The sequence below is a fragment of the Vitis riparia genome, chromosome 3 (genome assembly GCF_004353265.1).
Source record: "Vitis riparia cultivar Riparia Gloire de Montpellier isolate 1030 chromosome 3, EGFV_Vit.rip_1.0, whole genome shotgun sequence".
NCBI classification, from domain to species: domain Eukaryota; kingdom Viridiplantae; phylum Streptophyta; class Magnoliopsida; order Vitales; family Vitaceae; genus Vitis; species Vitis riparia.
In genome coordinates this window covers 6,743,854-6,764,822 of record NC_048433.1, presented here as the reverse complement: position 1 = coordinate 6,764,822, position 20,969 = coordinate 6,743,854, and the positions used below count along the sequence as shown (strand labels likewise).

The 20,969-nt window shown below is 32.8% G+C and overlaps 1 protein-coding gene across 1 annotated transcript; it reads left to right on the top strand.

Annotated features, from left to right (window-relative positions):
• The first annotated feature begins 11,232 nt into the window (after positions 1 to 11,232).
• LOC117909955 (zinc finger protein ZAT10-like) lies at positions 11,233 to 12,189 on the top strand. Its single transcript, XM_034824004.1, has one exon. The coding sequence runs from the start codon at positions 11,336 to 11,338 to the stop codon at positions 12,041 to 12,043; it is 708 nt and encodes a 235-aa protein (XP_034679895.1). The 5' UTR covers positions 11,233 to 11,335; the 3' UTR covers positions 12,044 to 12,189.
• The last annotated feature ends 8,780 nt before the right edge of the window (positions 12,190 to 20,969 follow it).

Below are 20,969 nucleotides of genomic sequence, written 5' to 3'. Positions count from 1 at the left end.
AAAATATATTACGAAACATAAAATTTTCACGTAAGATTTTTCATAAAAATATAAAAAAAATTAAAATTAATTAAAATTAATTATATACAAAAAAAAATTAAATTAAATTTTTTTTAAAGAAGCATATAAGAATAATGTATTAATATTACCTCATAAGGAGATTGATAATTTAAGAATTGCTTAAAATAATAATTATGTTGATGTATTAATCTAAATTGATAATTTTGTTTTATTTATGCACATCTTTAGATCTTACCTCTTAAGTGTGGGGGGTTTCTCTCCACGTGTCTTCTCCTAAATAAAAAACACGGATTAACCAACACAGTCGGAGATTTCAGGCATTTAGTAGATGTATAATCGCACCTAATGTCTAGACAACGGCCTAGACGACATTTATGCCTAAAATTCAATGAATACTAATTGTTACGCACAATCAATAACATTGAAAAACGTAAATGCATAGTCAACTACATGGTTCGAGACTCTTACTTGACAACCAACAAATGACACAAGTTAGCGGATTTTGTTTAGTATGATTGCCCAATCCACGCAAAAATGATGGTGTTGACTGTTTTGCTAAGGCTTGATTTTCACCCTAATGACAATCATCATCACAAAAAAAAGGCATGAATGCACCATCAACGTTATGACAATGGTGTCATTCGTTCTATAAAAACCCCTTGAGAAGCATAAAACAGGTACACGCGTACATTGCCATTTGAAATAATTGGATATATCCTTATTACTTTCTGACTTAAGCTTCGGAGGGGCGTGCCCGAACCACCTGTCCGAACATCCTTTAGTACAAGAAAGAAGCCCATCTGACTCCAAAGAAGCTAAACAAACTTAAATTTGGTTGGCACTACACCAACATTGGCGTTGTTTGTGGGAAACGAAAAAACTAAGGATGTCAACATTCTCAAGAACTCAATCGTTAGCTATGGTTGGCGAAGACTATTTCGTATGGTGTGAAAGCATGGAGAGGCGTCAATGAGAAAATGATCAGCAAATGCGAACTCTGCTTCGCTAAACGAAATGACTCAAAGAAGAAAATAAGGAGTTACAGACTCAAATGTCGACAACGGGACCCTCTCAAAGTTAGCACACTCAAAGAGGGCACAAAGTTCTCCTATGGCAGTTATTTAAGACAGTCCAAGGAGGAATCTTCGCCGAATCGCTGAGTACAGCCGGATGAAGAAACCATCTCTACCCAGGTATCCAGGAATATGAGGCGCGACAAAAGGTCGCATTTATCAGATGCAATACGAGCCCGACTAGGACCTCAAGTGCCAAGCGCGGAGGGGCAATCACGCATGTCAGAGACTCTAAGGGCTCATTTAGGTCCCCTAGCCGCGACACTTATGTTAGAAGGACCTTCTCAACTATTAAGGCAGCAAGTTAAAGTATAGTTGATGAGAGCTCCACCCGACTTTATCAACCGACGGTTGAATGACATGTTCTTCACGTCGTTTGGCCCCCATATCATCAACTACAAGACGCCCAGGGGGTTTGTAGTGCCAAAATTCACGATGTACGACGGAATGAGCGACCCATTCGATCACATTATGCACTTCAGGCAACTCATGATCCTTGATATAGGGAATGATGCACTGATGTGTAAGGTCTTTCTAGCTAGCCTACATGGCCCGACTCTCTCATGGTTCCATCGTCTCTTGCAAAATTTCGTGAACAAGTTTTGAGATATCTCGGAAGCCTTTGTGGGCCACTACCTATGTTCCGCTCGCCAAAAGTAGAACATAAGCACCCTGCAGAACATCAAGCTACAGGAGAACGAGTCGCTTAGATACTTCATGAAGTGGTTCGGGCAAGCAGTACTCCAAGTGGAATCATATAGTATGGATGTCATCCTGTAGATTTTCAAGCGAAGCATTAACCTAGGCACGCCATTATTTGAGTATCTCGCAAAGAAGTCGTTTGCAACAATAGATGACCTGTTCAGACGGGAGGACAAATATTCTATGCTCGAAGATGACGTTCGAGCAACATCTCAACAGGTCTTGGTTAGTAGTTGATTACTACTAAAAAAAGAGCATATTTTATATAATAATTCTCATGAATTTTACATCTTTTGAGTAGTAATTATGCCTAAAACACTCAATTAACATGTTGTTGCCTTTCAAGAGTTACTAACAAGTTTTATGAAGTTTTAGAATCATTTTAAGGTATGCTTTTGATAAATTTGTGCCAAAAGAGATGAATCAAATTGAAGAAAACAAATAAAGTTGATGATGATTCAAATACACAATGAAAGAAGTAATGTAATTGGTTTGGACCGATCTTTGGGGCTTAATTGAAGGTGATGGGGGTGGATTAAAAATAAAGAAATGGGAGAAATTGCAAAGAGGAGTTGGAAAAGCATGTTTTTCAATTTCGCATGACCATGCGAAATTTTCGCACAGTCATGCAAAATGCTCCAGAAAGATGAAAATGAAGCTGATGGATTTTCCACTTCTCACCATCATGCGAAATTGTTGAGGCTCGTGCGAAAATGTATTTTCTTCAGATTCCTTGATGAATAAGCATCCGGAAGACCTCTTAGATGATGCCAAGTGTCCTCTTGACCTTGGCCTATAAATAGAAACATGATTGACTCATTTAAAAAACTTTTTTACATTTTTCTAATTGTAAAACTTTCCAGATTTCTTTTTTCTCTATATAATTCTCTACTTTCCATCATTTTCTCGATAGCCAAACATGTCTTGTGAGATCAAATCTCCAAGCATGAGTGGCTAAATCTCGTTTTTCTCAGATGATGAAGGATCTAGAGGCAAGATCTATGGTGAATTAGAGAAATGAACTTGAATTGCAAAGGTAATTTGATCCAATTGATTGATTAATTGAAATTTGGGGATTTTTCTCTTCAAATTGTCTTGGATGATTACTACAATGCAAGCTAAGTAAATTCATCAAATTCTTAATGTTAGATTTGATGAGATTGAATAGTTGCATTGTGTGAATCATCGAAAGATAATTTAAGATGAATTGAATATATGATTCGAATTGATCTCTTGGATTAGATTACCTAATTTGAAGAAAAATTAGATCTAGACCTAAAACTAAATAAAAAATCGGTTTAGATTAAAATTTAGGTTTTCAATCTAACTTGATGAAAATTAGATCTCAACACCTATTCACCATGGAAATTGCTTTCTAGAAAATCTTAACTCCGATAATCTCACATCTTATTAATTTTCTTATCTTTTACACTTCATTTTCCTTTCAATTTGAATACATTGTTATCTTGAGATTTTATCATGCAATTTCAAGTCAATTTCACTTGATCACAATCATTTCTTATCATCTCATTCAAGCCTTATATACCGAGAATAATCCATCATTGTGGACGATACCTAAATACCACTATACTACAGTAGTTTGTACTAAAACCATTTTTGATCGGGTACAAACTACTCTAAAATAGTGAATTAGGTAATAAATTTTGTTTTGATCAAATAAATGATAAAAATCTGAGCGATCAAAAATGGCGATGTTGCTGGGGATGGTGCCAAGGTGATTGAGGCAATTTTTTTGGTCAGAATTAGTCGTCTATCTCGACTGGGATCTGCTGAGTAGCCGAAAAGAGCACCCCCCATGTTTTGTATTAGGGGTTCTCTCTTTATGATGGAAGGAATATGAGCACACGGGCTGAACCTTTCCTTTTGGCTCATCTTGACGGTATAAACGAACAAAACTTCCAACAAGGAAATATCTAGTTGAAAAAGCATGTCCAACACACTACACCCCATTAGCACTTGGACAACGTTCGGATGAAAAAAAAAAAACTAGAGGGATTTGTGTGAAATGAATAAATTGCTTGAAGAGAGAAAGGATAAGTAAACAGAGCCTAGCAACAAATTGCTCATTGGTGAAATACATCATATTACCGGGAAGGTTAGCAGAGGATAAAGCCTCATCGTCTGTTAATTGGATCGGGATATTGTCTGGAATATGGAAATGAGCTCGGAATTCCTGTTCAGATAGGACATAACTGGACACTCCAGTTTGAGGCGCTTGACTCTAGTGTTTTTATGTCCACTTTGCTGAAGGCTTCCACTGGTAGAAGCAACTCCTCCTTTTGCCATTATGCTAAGTGGATCTAAGCCGCGTGGAAACCTGTGCGGGTCAACGCAATTATCAAAACCAATCACTCAGCTCATCCATCATTTAGCATTGCCTCAACAATACAAAAAGGAACCTAAACGGACTAAAAACCCGAAACTAGACGAATTTGGCTATCGAAACTTGCAGAGCAAGTCTCTTAGCCAATGATAGAGAAAGAATTGTTCTCATCGCCCCAGCGCAACGACAACGAAACATGTGAGCCGACGATAAAAACACGGATGCCTTGGCAACACAGGAATGAAAGAGGAAACTGAAAAACCATAAATCCGACCCTTGACACATCCATCATCTCTCAAGCAAAGCATCCAAAACAAGCAAAAACACGGAGAAAACCCTAAATCTGGACGTCGAGGAGTCCATTTTCTCTCTAACCAAACAAGCCACTTGGAAATGCTTCCCAAAGCCAACTGAAGAAGTGTGTCGCTTGACAACCAACCTTGATTGATGTGATTCATCATTGCAGTCCCAAATGACACATGTTCCTAAAGCGCCCAAATAACCTGAAAAGATAGATAATCCGTTCTACCTCAACCCGTCGGCTACTCAACCTGAAAAAAGCAAATGGATTAAGGAGGCATTGTGGGGGGTTTCCCTCCACGTGTCCTCCCCCAAATCAAAAACCCTTGGTCCGTCCAAGGTAAGTAGATGATTCGTCCGAGATCGATCCATTTGAACCAAAACAAATTTTGTCTGGCGCAAAAGGAAAGAGATTTCCTTCTTTCTAGATGCCAGACAGAATGAACAAACCACGCCAGTTGAGATTCCCAAACGGATTAACCAACACAACCAAAGATTCCAGGCATTGAGCAGATGTATAATCGTACCCAATGCCTGAACAACGACCTAAACGGAATTGACGCCTAAAAGTTAATGAATGCTAATTGTTACGTGCAATCAGCAACATTGACAAACGTAAATGTATAGTCAACTACATGGTTCGAGACTCTTACTTGATAGCCAGCAAATGACACCAATTAACGGATTTTGTTTGGTATGATTGCTCAATTCGAGTACAAATGATGGTGTTGATTATCTTGTTAAGACTTGATTTCCACCCTAATGGCAATCATCATCACAAAAAAAGCATGAATGCATTATCAGCATTCTGGCGATGGTGTCATTCACTCTATAAAAACCCATCGAGAAGCATGAAACAGGTACACGCGTACAAAGCCATTTGAAATAATTGGATCCATCTTTATTAGTTTATGACTTAAGCTTCGAAGGGGTGTGCTCGAACCACCTGTCTGGACATCCTTTTGTGTAGTGAAGAAGCCCGTCTAACTCTAAAGAAGTTAGACGAACTCAAATCTGGTTGGCATTGTACCAACATAAAGGTCATATTGATTATAGTTGACTTCAAGTTGATTTCAAGTCAGGGTAATCTTCTAAGTACTTATATGTTTGAAGTAATTAGAGTTTAAGGAAATGACTATGGTATGCTAGTTTAGTGATATTTTAAGAGAAAATGTAAAAAAAAAATGAAATTTATTGTGCAAAATTAGAGAGGAACATTGACACATGTAGAAGAGCATTCAAATATCATTACAGATGGCTAAACGATCTCAAATGACGTTCAAACATCCCTTGGTATGTTCAAATATTGCCTTCCATTTGGCTAATTTTGATTTAATTTTTGTATGTTTAAACTGAGAATTATTTTCTAAAAGTTTTTCTAGGTTTTGGGTATACATAAATAATTTTATTGAATTGTATTAGAGACATAAGAATATAGTCATCATGATAATCTTAATTTTTCGTTTCTTAATTTTTTTAAGAGCAAATTTAAAAGAGTCCTTCAACGAAAAAAATGGTTTGATCTACTATTCTTAGCTAAAAATTGAGATATCTACTAAGGAATATGAGGCGTTCCATCAAATATATAAAAGATTATGTACATTCTGACCGATATAAGATCTCAAGAAATAGAAACATTCAAATCAAATTCAATATATTTATTTAAGGTTCTAATCATAATTTTTTTTTTATATCTATAGATTTTATGGGAAATTTTGTAAATATTTTTCCTATGTTATATTTGATGTGTTTTTGTATGGATCGATTATCTTCTACTTGTTGAATTCAATGAAATAAATTGATATTATCGAAATATAAATGAAATTAAAAACGAAGATAACTTGGACCACCTACTCACCCTACTAATCCTATGGATAAAATCAAGACTTGGGGAAATGGTACATCATAGGACGGTGGGTACGACATCAAGTTCACATGACCTTTATGGGTTAGTTAGCAAATATGATATAATATCAATTACCTTGGGAAACAAGGTTCTAAGGTGGAGCGAATCTGAAAAGATTGTCCCAATTCGAATTGACCTCCCTAATTCAGATTGTCCCAATTCGGATTGATCTCCCCAACTCAAAACCATGCACCAATGAAACTTGACATCTGAGTCGAAATGAAGGTAGGGGTTACATCTTACTTAGGATGAATCTATGGGTAAATTTATCTAAAATTAAAAAATTAAAATGTGTAATAAATAAATTAAAAATGGAATATTAAACATAAAAAATAAATATCAAAATATCAAACCTTTGTAGCTACTGACCGGAGTGGGTCAGGTGGGGGCTTTACAGGGGGAGGGGTGGGGGCTTTATAGTAGCAGTGGGTGCTTGCAACAGTGTAGGGGGAAGATGCGGCGTTGTAACGGTCGGTGGAGGGAAGGTTTTGCAAGGCTTCTAAGCCGCTGATGGGAGCTATCCCGGCGTGGGTGTCGCGAAGCATTGGGGGGCGGCAACTTATGCGGTTCAGACTGCAAGATGGAGGGTTTGAAAAGTGATTTTATATCCTCCAAAATGGCATTGTTTTAATGTCAGAAACATCAAAACAACGTCGTTTTGATACTATAAAATAAATAAATAAATTTAATTGATCCGTCCAATTCGTTCGATTCACTGATCAAATCGTTGGTTCAATCGATCCGATTCCGATTCAACCTATTCCTGGCCAATTGGCCGGACCGGATTGAAACCGTGATCAACCGGTCTGGTCCCGTTTCTAAAACCATAGTTATATATGATGTGTTTTTTTCTGGATCAATTATCTTCTACTTGTTGAATTCAATGAAATAAATTGATATTATTGAAATTTAAATAAAATTAAAAATGGAGATAACTTGGACCATCTACTCACCCTACTAATCCTACGGATAATTTTCTCAATCAAGACTTAAGGGAATGGTACATCATAGGACGGTGGGTACAACATCTGGTTCACACGACCTTTGTGGGTTAGTCAGCAAATATGATATAATAACAATTACCTTGGGAGACAAGGTTCTAAGGTGGAGCCAATCCGAAAAGATTGTCTCAATTCGAATTGATCTCCCCAACTCAAAAGTATGGAATTAGAATCAACATATCATATTGAAGAACTAACAATTTAACCTTCTAGATTTATTTTTATTTCCACCTTTACAAATCAAATTTTTAGTAGTGTTTCTCAATTGATCCAAAAATACTTTTCTTCGGGATGTCTTATTCTTTATGTGACTTTTACATCATGATTTTTCGATATCTAATATTAATTTTATAATATGATTTAAATATATAAAAATAATAATTATATTGTTGAAAAATTATCATCTCATCTCACTGAATACGTAAGACACGGAGAAGCACAACCAGGGACGATGGATGTGGGGGATTCTTACAAGACGTCGTAATTGGGTACACGTGAGTTGAACATGTATGATGAATGCAATGAAGTCAATGATTGGTTAAAATCTGTGGTGTTCAAAACCCAACCCAAGCTTACTTTTGACTTACATGCCTCCCCCTTCACACCATTAGCTTCACCACACCAACACTCAACCCTTACCATCTCCTCCACTCATCCCACACTCGTCGCTTCCACACAAATCCACCACGTCGATTCATCATTTGTTTTAGATATAGAAAAAATATGATTAGTAACATGGTCTAATACATCAATAATTAGATTGTCTTAATCACATACACACTTTCAAAATCGAATGATTGTATCTTAATCTCACTGATTTATACCCTCATACTATTTATATTATTATTCCATAATATAATTCTCACTGCACGTATTCGATGTCGGGTTTTTCTATTTTATAGATACTATAACGATACTTATAAAAAAAAAACATTTTTAATTCGACGATGTTATATATATATATTTTCAAGTGTTATTATCTATATCCTAATTTCACTTATTTATAATTTTGTATTTTGATTTCATTTATTTGTATTATCGTTCAATAACATAGATCTTATCATTTAATATTTTGGAATTTATGTTCTATAAATACCGAAATAGTACCTATCAAACAAAAAATTTAGACGGTTGAAATATGGATAAAATTAAAATATAAGAATACAAATAAATGAGACTATATGATAAAAAAAAAATTATATATATAATACTATCTAATTTATGTTACATTTTCGATAAATATCGAAAAAGTATCATTTGATACTAATGTCAAATATGAATATATTAATTATAATTATTTTGAAATAAAGTTACCCTTTGAGTAATTTTTTAGATTTTTTAAACAAAATGTTTAAAAATAAAATATTAAAAGGAAATTATATATTTTTAAATTTCAAAATATTAAAGTTATTTTTTGAATAATCAAATCATTTATTTATATTCTTATATTTTGATTTTATTTATTTCTAAGTTTCACTGTACACGTCTAAAAATTGAGATCGACAACTGTTATTTTCCTCGCTTTAGTTACTTGTACAGTTGTATAACAACCTACTACTCAAAGACGGACTCAAGAAAACGCAGCCACGTGTCGACGTCACGTATGCCGTATTCGTGACGGTTGGGCGTCGGTGGAGTTGCTGTCTCGCTGTTTCTCCACTGTCCTACTGAGCTCTACTAGGGGAGTTTCATTGACGGGAGTGCCCTTGGCCCAAACTAGATTCAATGGGGTATGTCGGTAATTTCGGGATTGGTGAATCATCTTCTTTGAAGTTCTAGAAACGACACCGCTTTTGCACACGTGGTCACCTGGGCTGCTTCTCAGAAAAGCTTAGGTGAGCCAACCAACGACGAACTGCCAAACTTAGACAGTCTAAATTGTAAGGATAAAAGGGGAATTTTCTGTTTTACCCTCCAAGGCCACTTTCTAGGCGCGTGAAGTGCGTGGTCTTGTCAGATTTCTTCATTGTAATAAAACTTCCTAAATATTTGAAATCAGAGATGACCATGTTTGGTTATCCAAAATTTAATAAAAAATATTAAGGAAAATATATATATAATTTTTTAAATGTTTATTTTTATAAACTAAAATCATTTAATTTTTTATTAAAATTATTTTCATTTTACTTTTTTTTTTCTATTTTTTTATCTAGTATTCATATTTGAAATAAAATATTTCTAAAATTTAAATTTATTTTTTTACATAAATATTAAATAATTCTAAAATAAATAAATTTATAATTAATTTCAATTATATTTGATTTATCAATCTTTCATCTTTTGTATTCAAGATTAAATAAATTTATAATTATTTTTAATTATATATATTTTATTTTTTTATAATAAATAAAACATAAAAAATATTTTTTTAATATTTTTTTTTCTTTTCTTAATGATTCTTGTGAGCCAAAAATAAAATAAATATTAAATTTTTTTATTCTTATGATAATGCAGAAAAATTTTAGAATCCATTTAATAGTGATTTTATAAAATGCTTTTAACCTAAAAAGCATTTTTGAAAAAAACATTAAAAGCTCATTTGCTAATAATTTTAAGACGTATTTTTAATATTTTTAATACTTTTTCGCTAGTAATTTTAGGAAGTGCTTATACAATTTTTAATACTTGAAAATTTTTATTTTCTAAGTATTAGAAATATTACAAACATTTCTCATAATTATTGCGAAACGTATTCTAAGTATTTAGCAAGTTTTTTAAAAAAAATTTAAAAATCACTTATAATGTTGAAATTTAAAGAAACACTTTATAAATTATTTTTTTTAACATTTCTATTAAAAATATTTTGAATAGAAACACTCTTAGAATGTGTTTAATGGTGATTTTAAAAAAGTATTTATGATTTAAAAATTTTTATTTTTCAAATATTAAAAAGATTATAAACATTTTTTAAAATCATTATCACATACACTATACAAAATGGATTTTACTTGAACCTTGAATGACACAGACTAATTAAATCACAAAGTTACAATCTTCGAATTTATTTATACTTGTTAACTTGAACTAAATGCTAAAATCCTATATTTCCATGATTAATTTCCTCCACTCATTACTATCACGGTGCCAAAATATTTTTGCATTTAATATATTATAGTACTATTTTAATGTCCAATCACTATTAGTGTGTACTAAAAAACGTGACATAAAAATATGAAAATTGAAGCACTCCAAAAAAAATTTAATGTTTTGGCAAGCATCCTTTTAAAGAATTATTAATGTTTGGCATGAATTTAGATTGTTGGTATGGTTTTAATAATCATAAAAATCTTGCGTGTGAGAGTGGTCTAGTCAATTAATTTAATTTAATTTATATTACATGTAATGAAATATGGAATTGATTAAAAAAAATATTTTAAATTAAGAAAAATAGAAAAAAAAGAAGGGAGAAAAATTAGCCATGGTTTTTATTGTTATTCTTAATTTTGCAGTGTGTCCATTTATAGTGATGCCATATTCCGAAAGATTCAGGAAATATCTGGCCATGTCGTGTCTCAGCCAATACAATTTATTACTATTATATGCGATATATAGTAATAATCTCACAAGCTTGTATCGTTATCTTCTTGTATTTTTGTTGGGGACGTTTGTGAGCGGGGAAGGCGGAGGGTGGGGCACACGCGCCGAAAGGAAGTGGGTCAAAAGGGTTAAAAGAGGAAGCTGACTGGAGCTTGAATGTGTGTGGTGATTTTGACTTGGAAAAAGTCATTGCAGGAAGCTCAGTCACACCTCCACAGCCCCTTCCACCACTCCACTCATCCCTTATTGACCGCCTTGCCACGACCACCACCCACCGCCTCCACTGCCACGTCATCCCTTACCGCTTCAACCCCTCTTATTTATTCCCCGCCTCATCTCCTTTCATTTCATTCTTCACTCCACTTCTCTCTCTACAATCTCATCGCAAACTCTTTTTTTCTCTCTCTCTGAAACTTCTCTGTCTCTTTCTCTTTCTCTCTTACAGTCAGTGATGGCTTTGGAAGCGCTGAATTCTCCAACGACGATGTCTCCTACTTTCAAATTTGAGGAGGCGGAGTTGCACTCTCTTGAGCCATGGACGAAGAGGAAGCGATCGAGACGACCCCGTTTTGAGAACCCCTCTACTGAGGAAGAGTACTTGGCTCTGTGTCTCATCATGTTGGCCCGTGGGGGCGCCACCACCCGGGAAGAGTCACCGATGCCGCTGCGGGCAGTGCCTCCTCCTCCCCCGTTGAATCTCTCTTACAAGTGTAACGTCTGCAACAAGGCCTTCTCTTCGTACCAAGCTCTTGGAGGCCACAAGGCCAGCCACCGGAAGTCCTCCACCGACGACGCGTCCACCTCTGCCAACACCACCACTACGGCGGGGAGTTCCGCGTTGAATCCTAGCGGGAAGACCCACGAGTGCACCATCTGCCACCGCACGTTCCCCACCGGGCAGGCCTTGGGCGGCCACAAGCGTTGTCACTACGATGGCGGCAGCAGCGGCGTCACATCTTCAGAAGGCGCTGTTTCTAGTCACAGCCACCGGGACTTTGACCTGAACTTGCCGGCCTTGCCGGATTTCTGGCCGAGGTTTCGCGTTGACGGAGGGCGGAAAAGTCAAACTGGGGTTGAGCAAGAGGTGGAGAGCCCACTGCCGGCGAAGAAGCCACGGTTATTGTTTCCGGCCGGCGATATGAATTCTTCACATGAGTGATCAGCATATTACATGAAGTGAATCCCTGAGCTTCATGTCATTTTTTTTTTTTAATTTGGTTTAATGAATTGTATCTGCACAGAGATTTGTTCATTATTTGTGGACTCTCTCATTAATTTAATTCATTGATTCACTTTCAAATTGAATATTTGCAATTTAAGGAATTTTCTCAGTTTGAGGTCAGTTTTCCTTACCTTTCATACAAGCCAAACAAGAAAAATATGGGAAAAATAAAAAGAAAATAAATAAAATTGGGTGAACAGCAGGGAAACAGCAGTGAGGACACAGAGGAAGCCGTGACTACTTCATTCCCATGCTTTCCACTTTTGAAACTTTTTGCTTTTCAATTTTTTTAAATTTCTTTATTTTTCTCTTTTTATTTTTTGTTTTCAATTTGGGGTGCATGGGTGGCCTCTGATACCAGCCAGCTCACCTCATGAACACTTCTCATCTCTCACCTCCACAAGCACCACAGGTCCACAGCTAACCTGTTTGGTGGAAAAGAAAAGAAAAGAAAAGAAAATCCCATTTCATAAAGCCAGAATAAAATTTATAAAGCACATACTAGAAAATTACTTGAGCCCAAATTTAATATAGGCATTTCGTTAAGTTCATGAAGATGTATGTGAATTTGACAACTTAAAAGAGAAATAAATAATTTTCGTAGACTTGCTGTGCTGGTGCATGCGTGCCGTGTTATTAATGGCAAGGTATCCAAACGCGGTCTTGAAGACTTTATATATGAATGCTTATCTCCAGTGGAGCATGCTTTGTCATCTACAGGTATTAGCTTTTTCTTTAACCCTAATTCCACCTATAATTAATTAAAATATGAGTATTTAATTTGCTTGTATCCACATTCTACGGGGCAGTCTAAAAATTTAATTTTAGAAATAAATAAATAAATAAAAATAGGGATGTGAGCAAAATATTTTTTTTTTGATAAATCAATACAAACCAGTCAAAACCAATTATATTGATTCAATTTTTCATAATAAAAAAGGTTGGTTCGGTATTAGATTTTCTTATCTCCTAACTGATATAAATTGAATAAAACCGACATTACCAATCAAAATTGACTATATTGATATATATATATATATATATAATATATATATATATATATATATATATATATATATATTATTAAAGTAATTCATTGTTTCATATTATAGTCAAATTAATTCTTAATCCTTTTAATATATTTTTAATATCAAATACAAGTTGATTTAAATTAATTTTAAAAACAAATTAGACTTAAAGTCTAATATAAACTCAAATTAACGGGTTTTGGGTTTAAAGAAAAAAAAAATCTAAAATTGAGCTAAGAACAAAAAATGACAATTAGGTTGGAATCGATCCATACAAATCGAACCAAACAGACCTTAAAAGGCTTGGTTTAGTTTGATTTTTCATTTCAAATCTAGTCGGTTTGATTTTTATCACATGTAAATCGATCACATCCATTCACTTCATTTTCTACTCAAAATCGATCGAATTCGTAAGAGACGTAATAAATTTTATAACATGCACGGACTTTGACATCTCTTCAAATATAAACTGCATGAGAAATTATTGAAAAAGTTAGGGTCAAAAATAGGACATAAAATATCTGGAATTTGGGAGATATAGGATAAGATTCTTCTATATTGACCATGAAGATATTTTAAGGTTTTAAAAACATTATAAACATGTCGAATTCATGAAAATATTATTTTAAATTATAAGAAGATAGAATATTAGGGGTTTTTTCTTGTCCATAGACCAAACTGGGTTGAAGAATTCTAGGCCCATGTTTGGTCCATCGTTCTGTTCAAGGTCTGCAGGTCCAAGTAGTTCGGCTGAGGTTTGCAAGCCACTGGTTGACTTTTAAAATTCAACGCAAAAGATTCTAGAATGTAGATGGTTTGGTGCGGATTTCTGGCAGTGTGGCTGGCCCATAGGATATGGGCTCAGCAAATGATGGGCCGAACTAGCAAGAAGTTCAGTCCGGATCCACCAAAAGGGTCATGCTCCATTATTCCTCAAATTAATTTTTAAAACAAATATAAAAGAAAATAAAAATGTTTTTGATAGGTTATTTGATTAAAAGGGTCATTGGAAACCAATTTCGGAAATCTAACCCTTTATTTTTTTTTGGGCTCATTTTGACAAAAATGTCCTTTTTGTTTTCTTGTAAAAATAACATTTTCATTTAAAACATATTGTAAATACTTGAAATAATTAAGGGTATTTATGTCAAAAATTAATTACTTTTTAAACAAAAAACATGGGAGGGGATAAATTCATAAATATAGGAAGTATTTTATTCTTTTTAACTAATTATTTCAATTGTAGACTTGGGAAGTTGATAGACAATAAAATTATTTTTCATTTATTTCATAGTACAAATTATATCATAATTGAATAAATTTGTCCTTAAATTATATTATATAGAAATCATATTAATGATAGAGATTATAAAACAAAGAAATATTGGTCATGTTAGGCAAATATTTTTAAAAACAATTTTCTGTTTTCTAGAATAAAAAAAAAGAGAAAAATATTTGTATTTGTTAGAAAACAAAAAATAGCTTTATGTTATTAAAAACAGAAAACAAAGTGTTTTTTGAGAACATCATTTAATTATTTTAAATTGTTTTCATTTATTTTTTTTAGGGTTGTTTTAAAAAAATAATTATACAATTTTGAAGAATGATTAAAAAAAATGCATATAAATGTTATTTTAAGAACATATTAAAAAAATAGAAAAAAAATGTTAAAAATATTTTAAATTCCCAAACATCCCTTTGTTTTGTGAAACATCATAAAAAAACTATTTTTGAAAACATGTCTCAACTAGAACCATTATTTCTAAATTGTTTTTAAATATGTATATTATGAATTTTTAAATTGTTTTTCAAAAAAGTCCAATTATAAAAGGTGATACTCTTGTAAGTTTAGGTAATGAGAATTATTGTGGTTTGACTCTATAACAACTCATTCCCAACCGCATAGATATTGTTCGTTTTGGGTTTAAATGGGTCTTCATGACTTTAAAACACATTTACAGGGTTAAGAAGAGCTCATACTTATATAGTACCATGAACTTTCTCCCATATCTGATGTGAGATATCACAAACACCCCTCATACAGATACAATGTCCTTATTGTGTCTCACAAGATTATAGGGTCAAACAAACAAACACATCTCACAAAGCCAAACAAACCCCCACACTAGGGACGATGATTGACTTTGATACCATTTGTAATGACTTACTGGTATCAGAGTCGATTCCTGACCTTGATGTAGGGGTTTGTTCGGCCCCATGAAAGGTATTTGTTAGTTTGGCACTGATGTACCACAAGGGATAGGGGAGAGAGTTTATGACACTATAAGTATGAACCCTTCTTAACCCTATAAACGCGCTTTAAAGCCGTGAGGGCTTTTTTTGGTCCAAAACGGACAATATCTACATAGTTGGGTGCAGATTATTACAAATGATATCAGAGCCGATCTTTAGCCTCGGTGTGCGGGTTTGTTTGGCCTTATGAGGGGTATTTGTTAATTTGACCATGATGTCCTATATCGGATAGGAGAGAAAGTTCCTAATACTATAAGTATGAACCTCCCTTAATCATGTAGAAGCGTTTTAAAGCTGTGAGAGCCCCTTTGAGCCTAGAACGAACAATATTTATATGATTGGGTGCGAGTTGTTACAAATGATATCGGAGTCGGTCCTCATCCCTGGTGTGAGGGTTTGTTTGGCCCTGTGGCACGAGCATAAAGGATTTCTGGACGACTTGGCATAAATGATCCCACAATGATTACTTGATAGCTAATGTCATGATTCATTATAAGTTTTATCCAATGTGTAACCATACACACTAGTGCACTCCTTATGAGAAACTTATCTTGATAATCAAGACAAGTTATTCCTCAATTTAGATGGTAATGCACTATAACCGGATAAATTGTCTAAGTCCATGAATCAACTATTAACATCTCATCAACCTATAAAGAATCCACGACTTGGATATTTCACACAACTCCTAATGTACCCAGGTTCATATATGATACAATTGATGTAGACTTGAATGCTTAGTGTACATAATGCATAAATATGACAATGAATGGAAAACCGAAATCATAATATAAATATTAATGAAATTCATTTACTGTTACATCATGTCATGCTTTTAAGACCATAATGCATAAATATGACAATGAATGAAAAACCCAAATCATAATATAAATATTAATAAAATTCATTTACTGTTGCATCATATCGTGCTTTTAAGGACTTTATCATAACATCTACAACAACCTTGAATTTTCAAAAGGAGTGTAAATTACAACATGTAGGCTATGTTTGGTACACTACAATGAGAAGTGAGAATGAACATATCATTTCATTTCTCATCCATTCCGATGTTTGAATAACTCAAGTGGGGACGAAAATATAATAAAAAATGATTCCAAAGCATTTTGATTCCCTTGATATGGTTGTTTTTAAAATCACTTTTCAAAAAATAAAAAACCAAAAACTTGTTTGGGTAAATTACTTTAATTTTTTTTTAAATTTGATTTTGTAAAAAAATTATAAATTCAGTCTATATAATATAAAATAAAATAAATTAAAGTTTTATTAAAAATATAAATAATTTTTTTTAATTGCAAATAAATTAAAAAATAAATAGTTTTTTAATAAGATATGAATATTAATATTCTCACAAAAGCATAATTGATTTATTTTTATTATAAATAAATAAAAATAATTGAAAATTAATAATTGTTAATGCTATTTTATTTTAAATGAATTTAAAAACAAATAAAGTTTATATTTTTAAGGTATAAATGAGTTAAGTTTTTCATTATATACATATAAAATATTTAGAAAATTTTTATCTACTTTGTAATTAATTGAATTGCAAATTATTTTTAAAAATTAAATTATTTATTAAAGAATTGAAAATATTAATTACGTTTCACTTAATAATTTTAATTTTTTCTTATTTCTCTATATTTTCCTTTTTTTTTCTTATTTTCTTTTGCCTACGATCAAACAAACTTCTATTATTTAGTTAAAAAAAAAAAATCTCTCAAATATGTTTTCTTTTTTATAAATGAAAACAAAAAAAATAGTTTTAACTATGTAGTTTGAGAGTTTTTTTTTTCAAATAAAAAAAAAATATTTTAAACGGATACTTTTGTCGATTTATTTCTTCTACCATTCTCATTCATGTTGTTACCTAACATTAAAATAAAAATAAATAAGTATTTCAATTTTGCATTTTTAAGTGCATCCAAACACAAAAATTAGAATTATCAAATTCATTTATGTTTAAGGAGAAATAAGAATGAAAATCAAATATTCATCTTTTTTTTAAAAAAAAAAATTAAAATAATTTAAATGACTTTAAAATATCAAATAAAAACAATTTATTAATTTTAAATCTATTTAAAAATTTTATTTCTTTTTTACTTTTCCTCCTAATTTTTTCTTCCTCGTTACCTCAAAATTGAAAAAACAAATTGAAACATTGTTTAGTAAACAAAAATTAGGTGGTACGAATCAAACAAAAGTTTTGGTAAACAAATATTAGGTGGTACCCAAACCTACAAGGTGACATGTGATGTGATGATAGAAAGTTAAAATTGTGAGTTAGACGAAACTTGTAGAAACTTCCTTCTCTCAAATTCTCAATTTTTATATTCGAGAAAACTATTTCTTTTCAAAAAAATATGAATAAATCATATTGTAAACTCTAACATTCCTCTCAAAAATCACATTGGAAACTGTGAGGTGATTTTTGAGAATCCTATGAACTTCTCAAAATTGTGTTTGATACTCAAGATCTTAGCTTTTCAAAGCCTCTCCCAAGTCAACGCTCACAAGGGCATTTGAATTACAAAATGATACTTCACTCTTAAATTTTTCAATTTTCTGACTATATTTTTAGAAAATGATTTTGCTTATTTATTTATTTATTTATTTTATTTCATTTTGGAAATAAAACATGATTTGGTAGATTTGATTTTGAACATCATTAATATATCACTTAATTGATGTAGTTGTTTTAGATACATTGACCATCAAATTGACCAAACCTAAAAGGAGGACGTGTTTGATTTGATTTTCCTTAGTTAATAAAAAATAATTGATTAAATTAATATTAATAGTTTAAATAAGAAAACCAACTATTTTTTATCAATTTGGAACAAAATACTAGAAGCTTATAATATAGCATACAGACCAATAATTATTAACATAGAATTTAAACCACTCTAATCTCATCCAAATGAGTAACAACTAAGCTCTAAAGTTATAAGTGGACTTACAAATATGTAAAGAAGCAAGGATACAAATTGCGAAGAGACAGATCGAACACGAGGGTTCTCTTTAAGCCAAACTTTGATATCATGTTGAATTATAATTCTTAAAAATTTAAGTTTACAGAATGTGTATTCATCATACATTTCATGTTATTTAACGATATCAACCCTTTATTATATGATTATTGGAAAGTAATCCGTCTTTGAAAGCAAATCAATGATAGCTAAAGCTAAATTGAAGTCTATAGAATTACCCTATCAACCTTTTATTTCAATTATTCAAGATATTAATGGATAGAAACACATTTGATCTACACAAATAACTCTTAGATGAAGTACTAAAATGAAAAGATTCATTAGATGATAATTTATTGGTTCTAGGTCAACTTCAATAATGAATCAATAATTTAGAGTGCTTTTCTTACGTATTCCCGATAAATATAATCATTTGGATTCATTTTTATATTTATTACATAAAAAATATGAACAATTATATTAAACCCATGAGATTGGATTGGGGCTAAGTCTGACCATTTTTCAAATTTTCTCAGACCCCTAATTTCACCCAAAAGGTAATGTTGTATGAACTCAATATTTAGTTTGGTATGCAACTTAAGCTGCTGACTTTTGGGTGATAAGCAACTAGCCTTGATTTATGAAGAAAATGGGTTTGGAGCCTTCATTTGGGTTTTAATCATAATGGGCTGTTCTTTGACTGACTTACTCCACTAGTCTCACAAAATTTTTGGTTAGGTTAGCTATGGTGTAGACAATGAGCAAGTTTGTCTACCAATTTCTTCCATACTGGGTTAAACTTCAACTTTTAATTAAAGCAACAAAACATGGAATCTCAAACCAGGCTTAAGCTTGTGATTCTTTGAGTCTTTTCAAAAAAGTTTAGAGCCATTGCCCAATCATTCAAAAAACTTCATACTTAAAAAGACTACAATCAACTACCCCTTTCTGAGATACATCATGTTGATTTTTTTGACCAAGTTGTTCAAGTTTCTGGTAGGATCCATGCCTAACAAGACATTGAAAATAAAGTTAGTGTTTGAGCCTTGTGCTGAAAGATTAAGTATATTGTATGTGACATCTGCCATTGAAGTTTTTGCATGTCACAATCTTGTCATCATGTCACCAATAAAATCATTATAATGGCGCACATGATCATTGGCACAAGTAGAATAAAGAGAGATGCCATGAGGGAGCTGCTATTCTATTGTTGAGGTAATTATGGCTCTTATCATCATTTCCCTGGTGCATATACACTTCTGAAAAGTGAAAAAGAAGACCAAATTCTAGGGCTTTGAAGCCTCTACTCTGAACCACACTTTTAATGGGTTGAAGTATACTCACATCTACATTTGTGGTGCCCAAGAATTTAGGTTCTGTGCTGAGTTTAGCAAGATGCTTTTAAAAATGGAACATGCCATGGCTTAGAATATTCTCCCATATGTGACAATCTTTCTAGGGGTCTCTCCTTTGAATCACCTTAGTCTGAACTTGAGTATTTTCTCTTTTCACCCCATTTTTGTCCTCAAGCTTCATTTTCCATGTTCTCTTTCTTGTGCCCACTTCTCTTCTTGCTTCAAAAACCATCATACCTAACCTTATTTGAACATCTTTCAACTTGATGGGAGACTGAGTTGATGCCTTCATCATCAGAATTCAGATGGTGACAATGGCTGCTGCACGGCATAATTACCAGGGGACTGAATTGATGCCTTGATTGCCAGCTTTTCTTGGCATAATGTCTGATTGGAAGCCAAGAAAATTAGACCAGGTTAACATTTGAAATGGGGTTGGCATAACTACTGTGTCTTCCCTGTTTTTGGAAAAGGCAAAAGGAAATTTCCCTTTTCCCATATGATAAACATTGTGCTATTGATCCTAAATACTAGAACAAGGCAAGACAGTAGTCTCTTCAGAAAGGAGAAAATTTCTCTAATTGTTAAAAAAGGGACGCAGGAAAAAGGGAAAATTTAAAATTATCCAACTAGAAGGCATTGACATGGCATGGGTGGTTAAAGGATGCATTTTGATTTTTAATTTAGGAAAATTATACCGACTGATCAGTTTTTCTATCATTTTTTTATGGTCTATTGATATCAGAAATGATGAATTACACAAAAAAAATATATTTTTCTGATAATTATGTCATCCGATGTTCATGGATCTGCATAACAAATGCAGTTGCCAACATATGAAGATCAATTTTAAGACTAAAAGTGGGCATTATTAGGGGTTTGTTGGAGGCATATCTTGGTTAATTAAGCATAGCATTACTGTTTAAAGGGCTATTTGTACTATGGCATTGGTGGCCATGTGCTCTGTGTTGGAGCATTAAGTAATAGTGTGTACTGATATATATGAGTTGTAAATGTGCTTGCTTTTTAATTAGGCCAAAAGGCAACAAAGTACCAATTGCTATCTAAAAATTTCTCTCCCTAATCAGAATATCTTGGACTTCAGGCATAAAGGATCCTCCCTTGTCTAGTATCAATTCTTCCACTGTCCCCCCCATGAAAGATCTCTCTCTCTCCCTCTCTCTCTACGAATTGGATACCAAGATGATTCTCCTCAAAATTAGGGATTTCCATTCAAGTT

What these genes read in the sequence shown, in the direction of transcription:
- LOC117909955 (XM_034824004.1), top strand. Translation starts at nt 11,336, where the DNA reads ATGGCTTTGGAAGCGCTGAATTCTCCAACGACGATGTCTCCTACTTTC.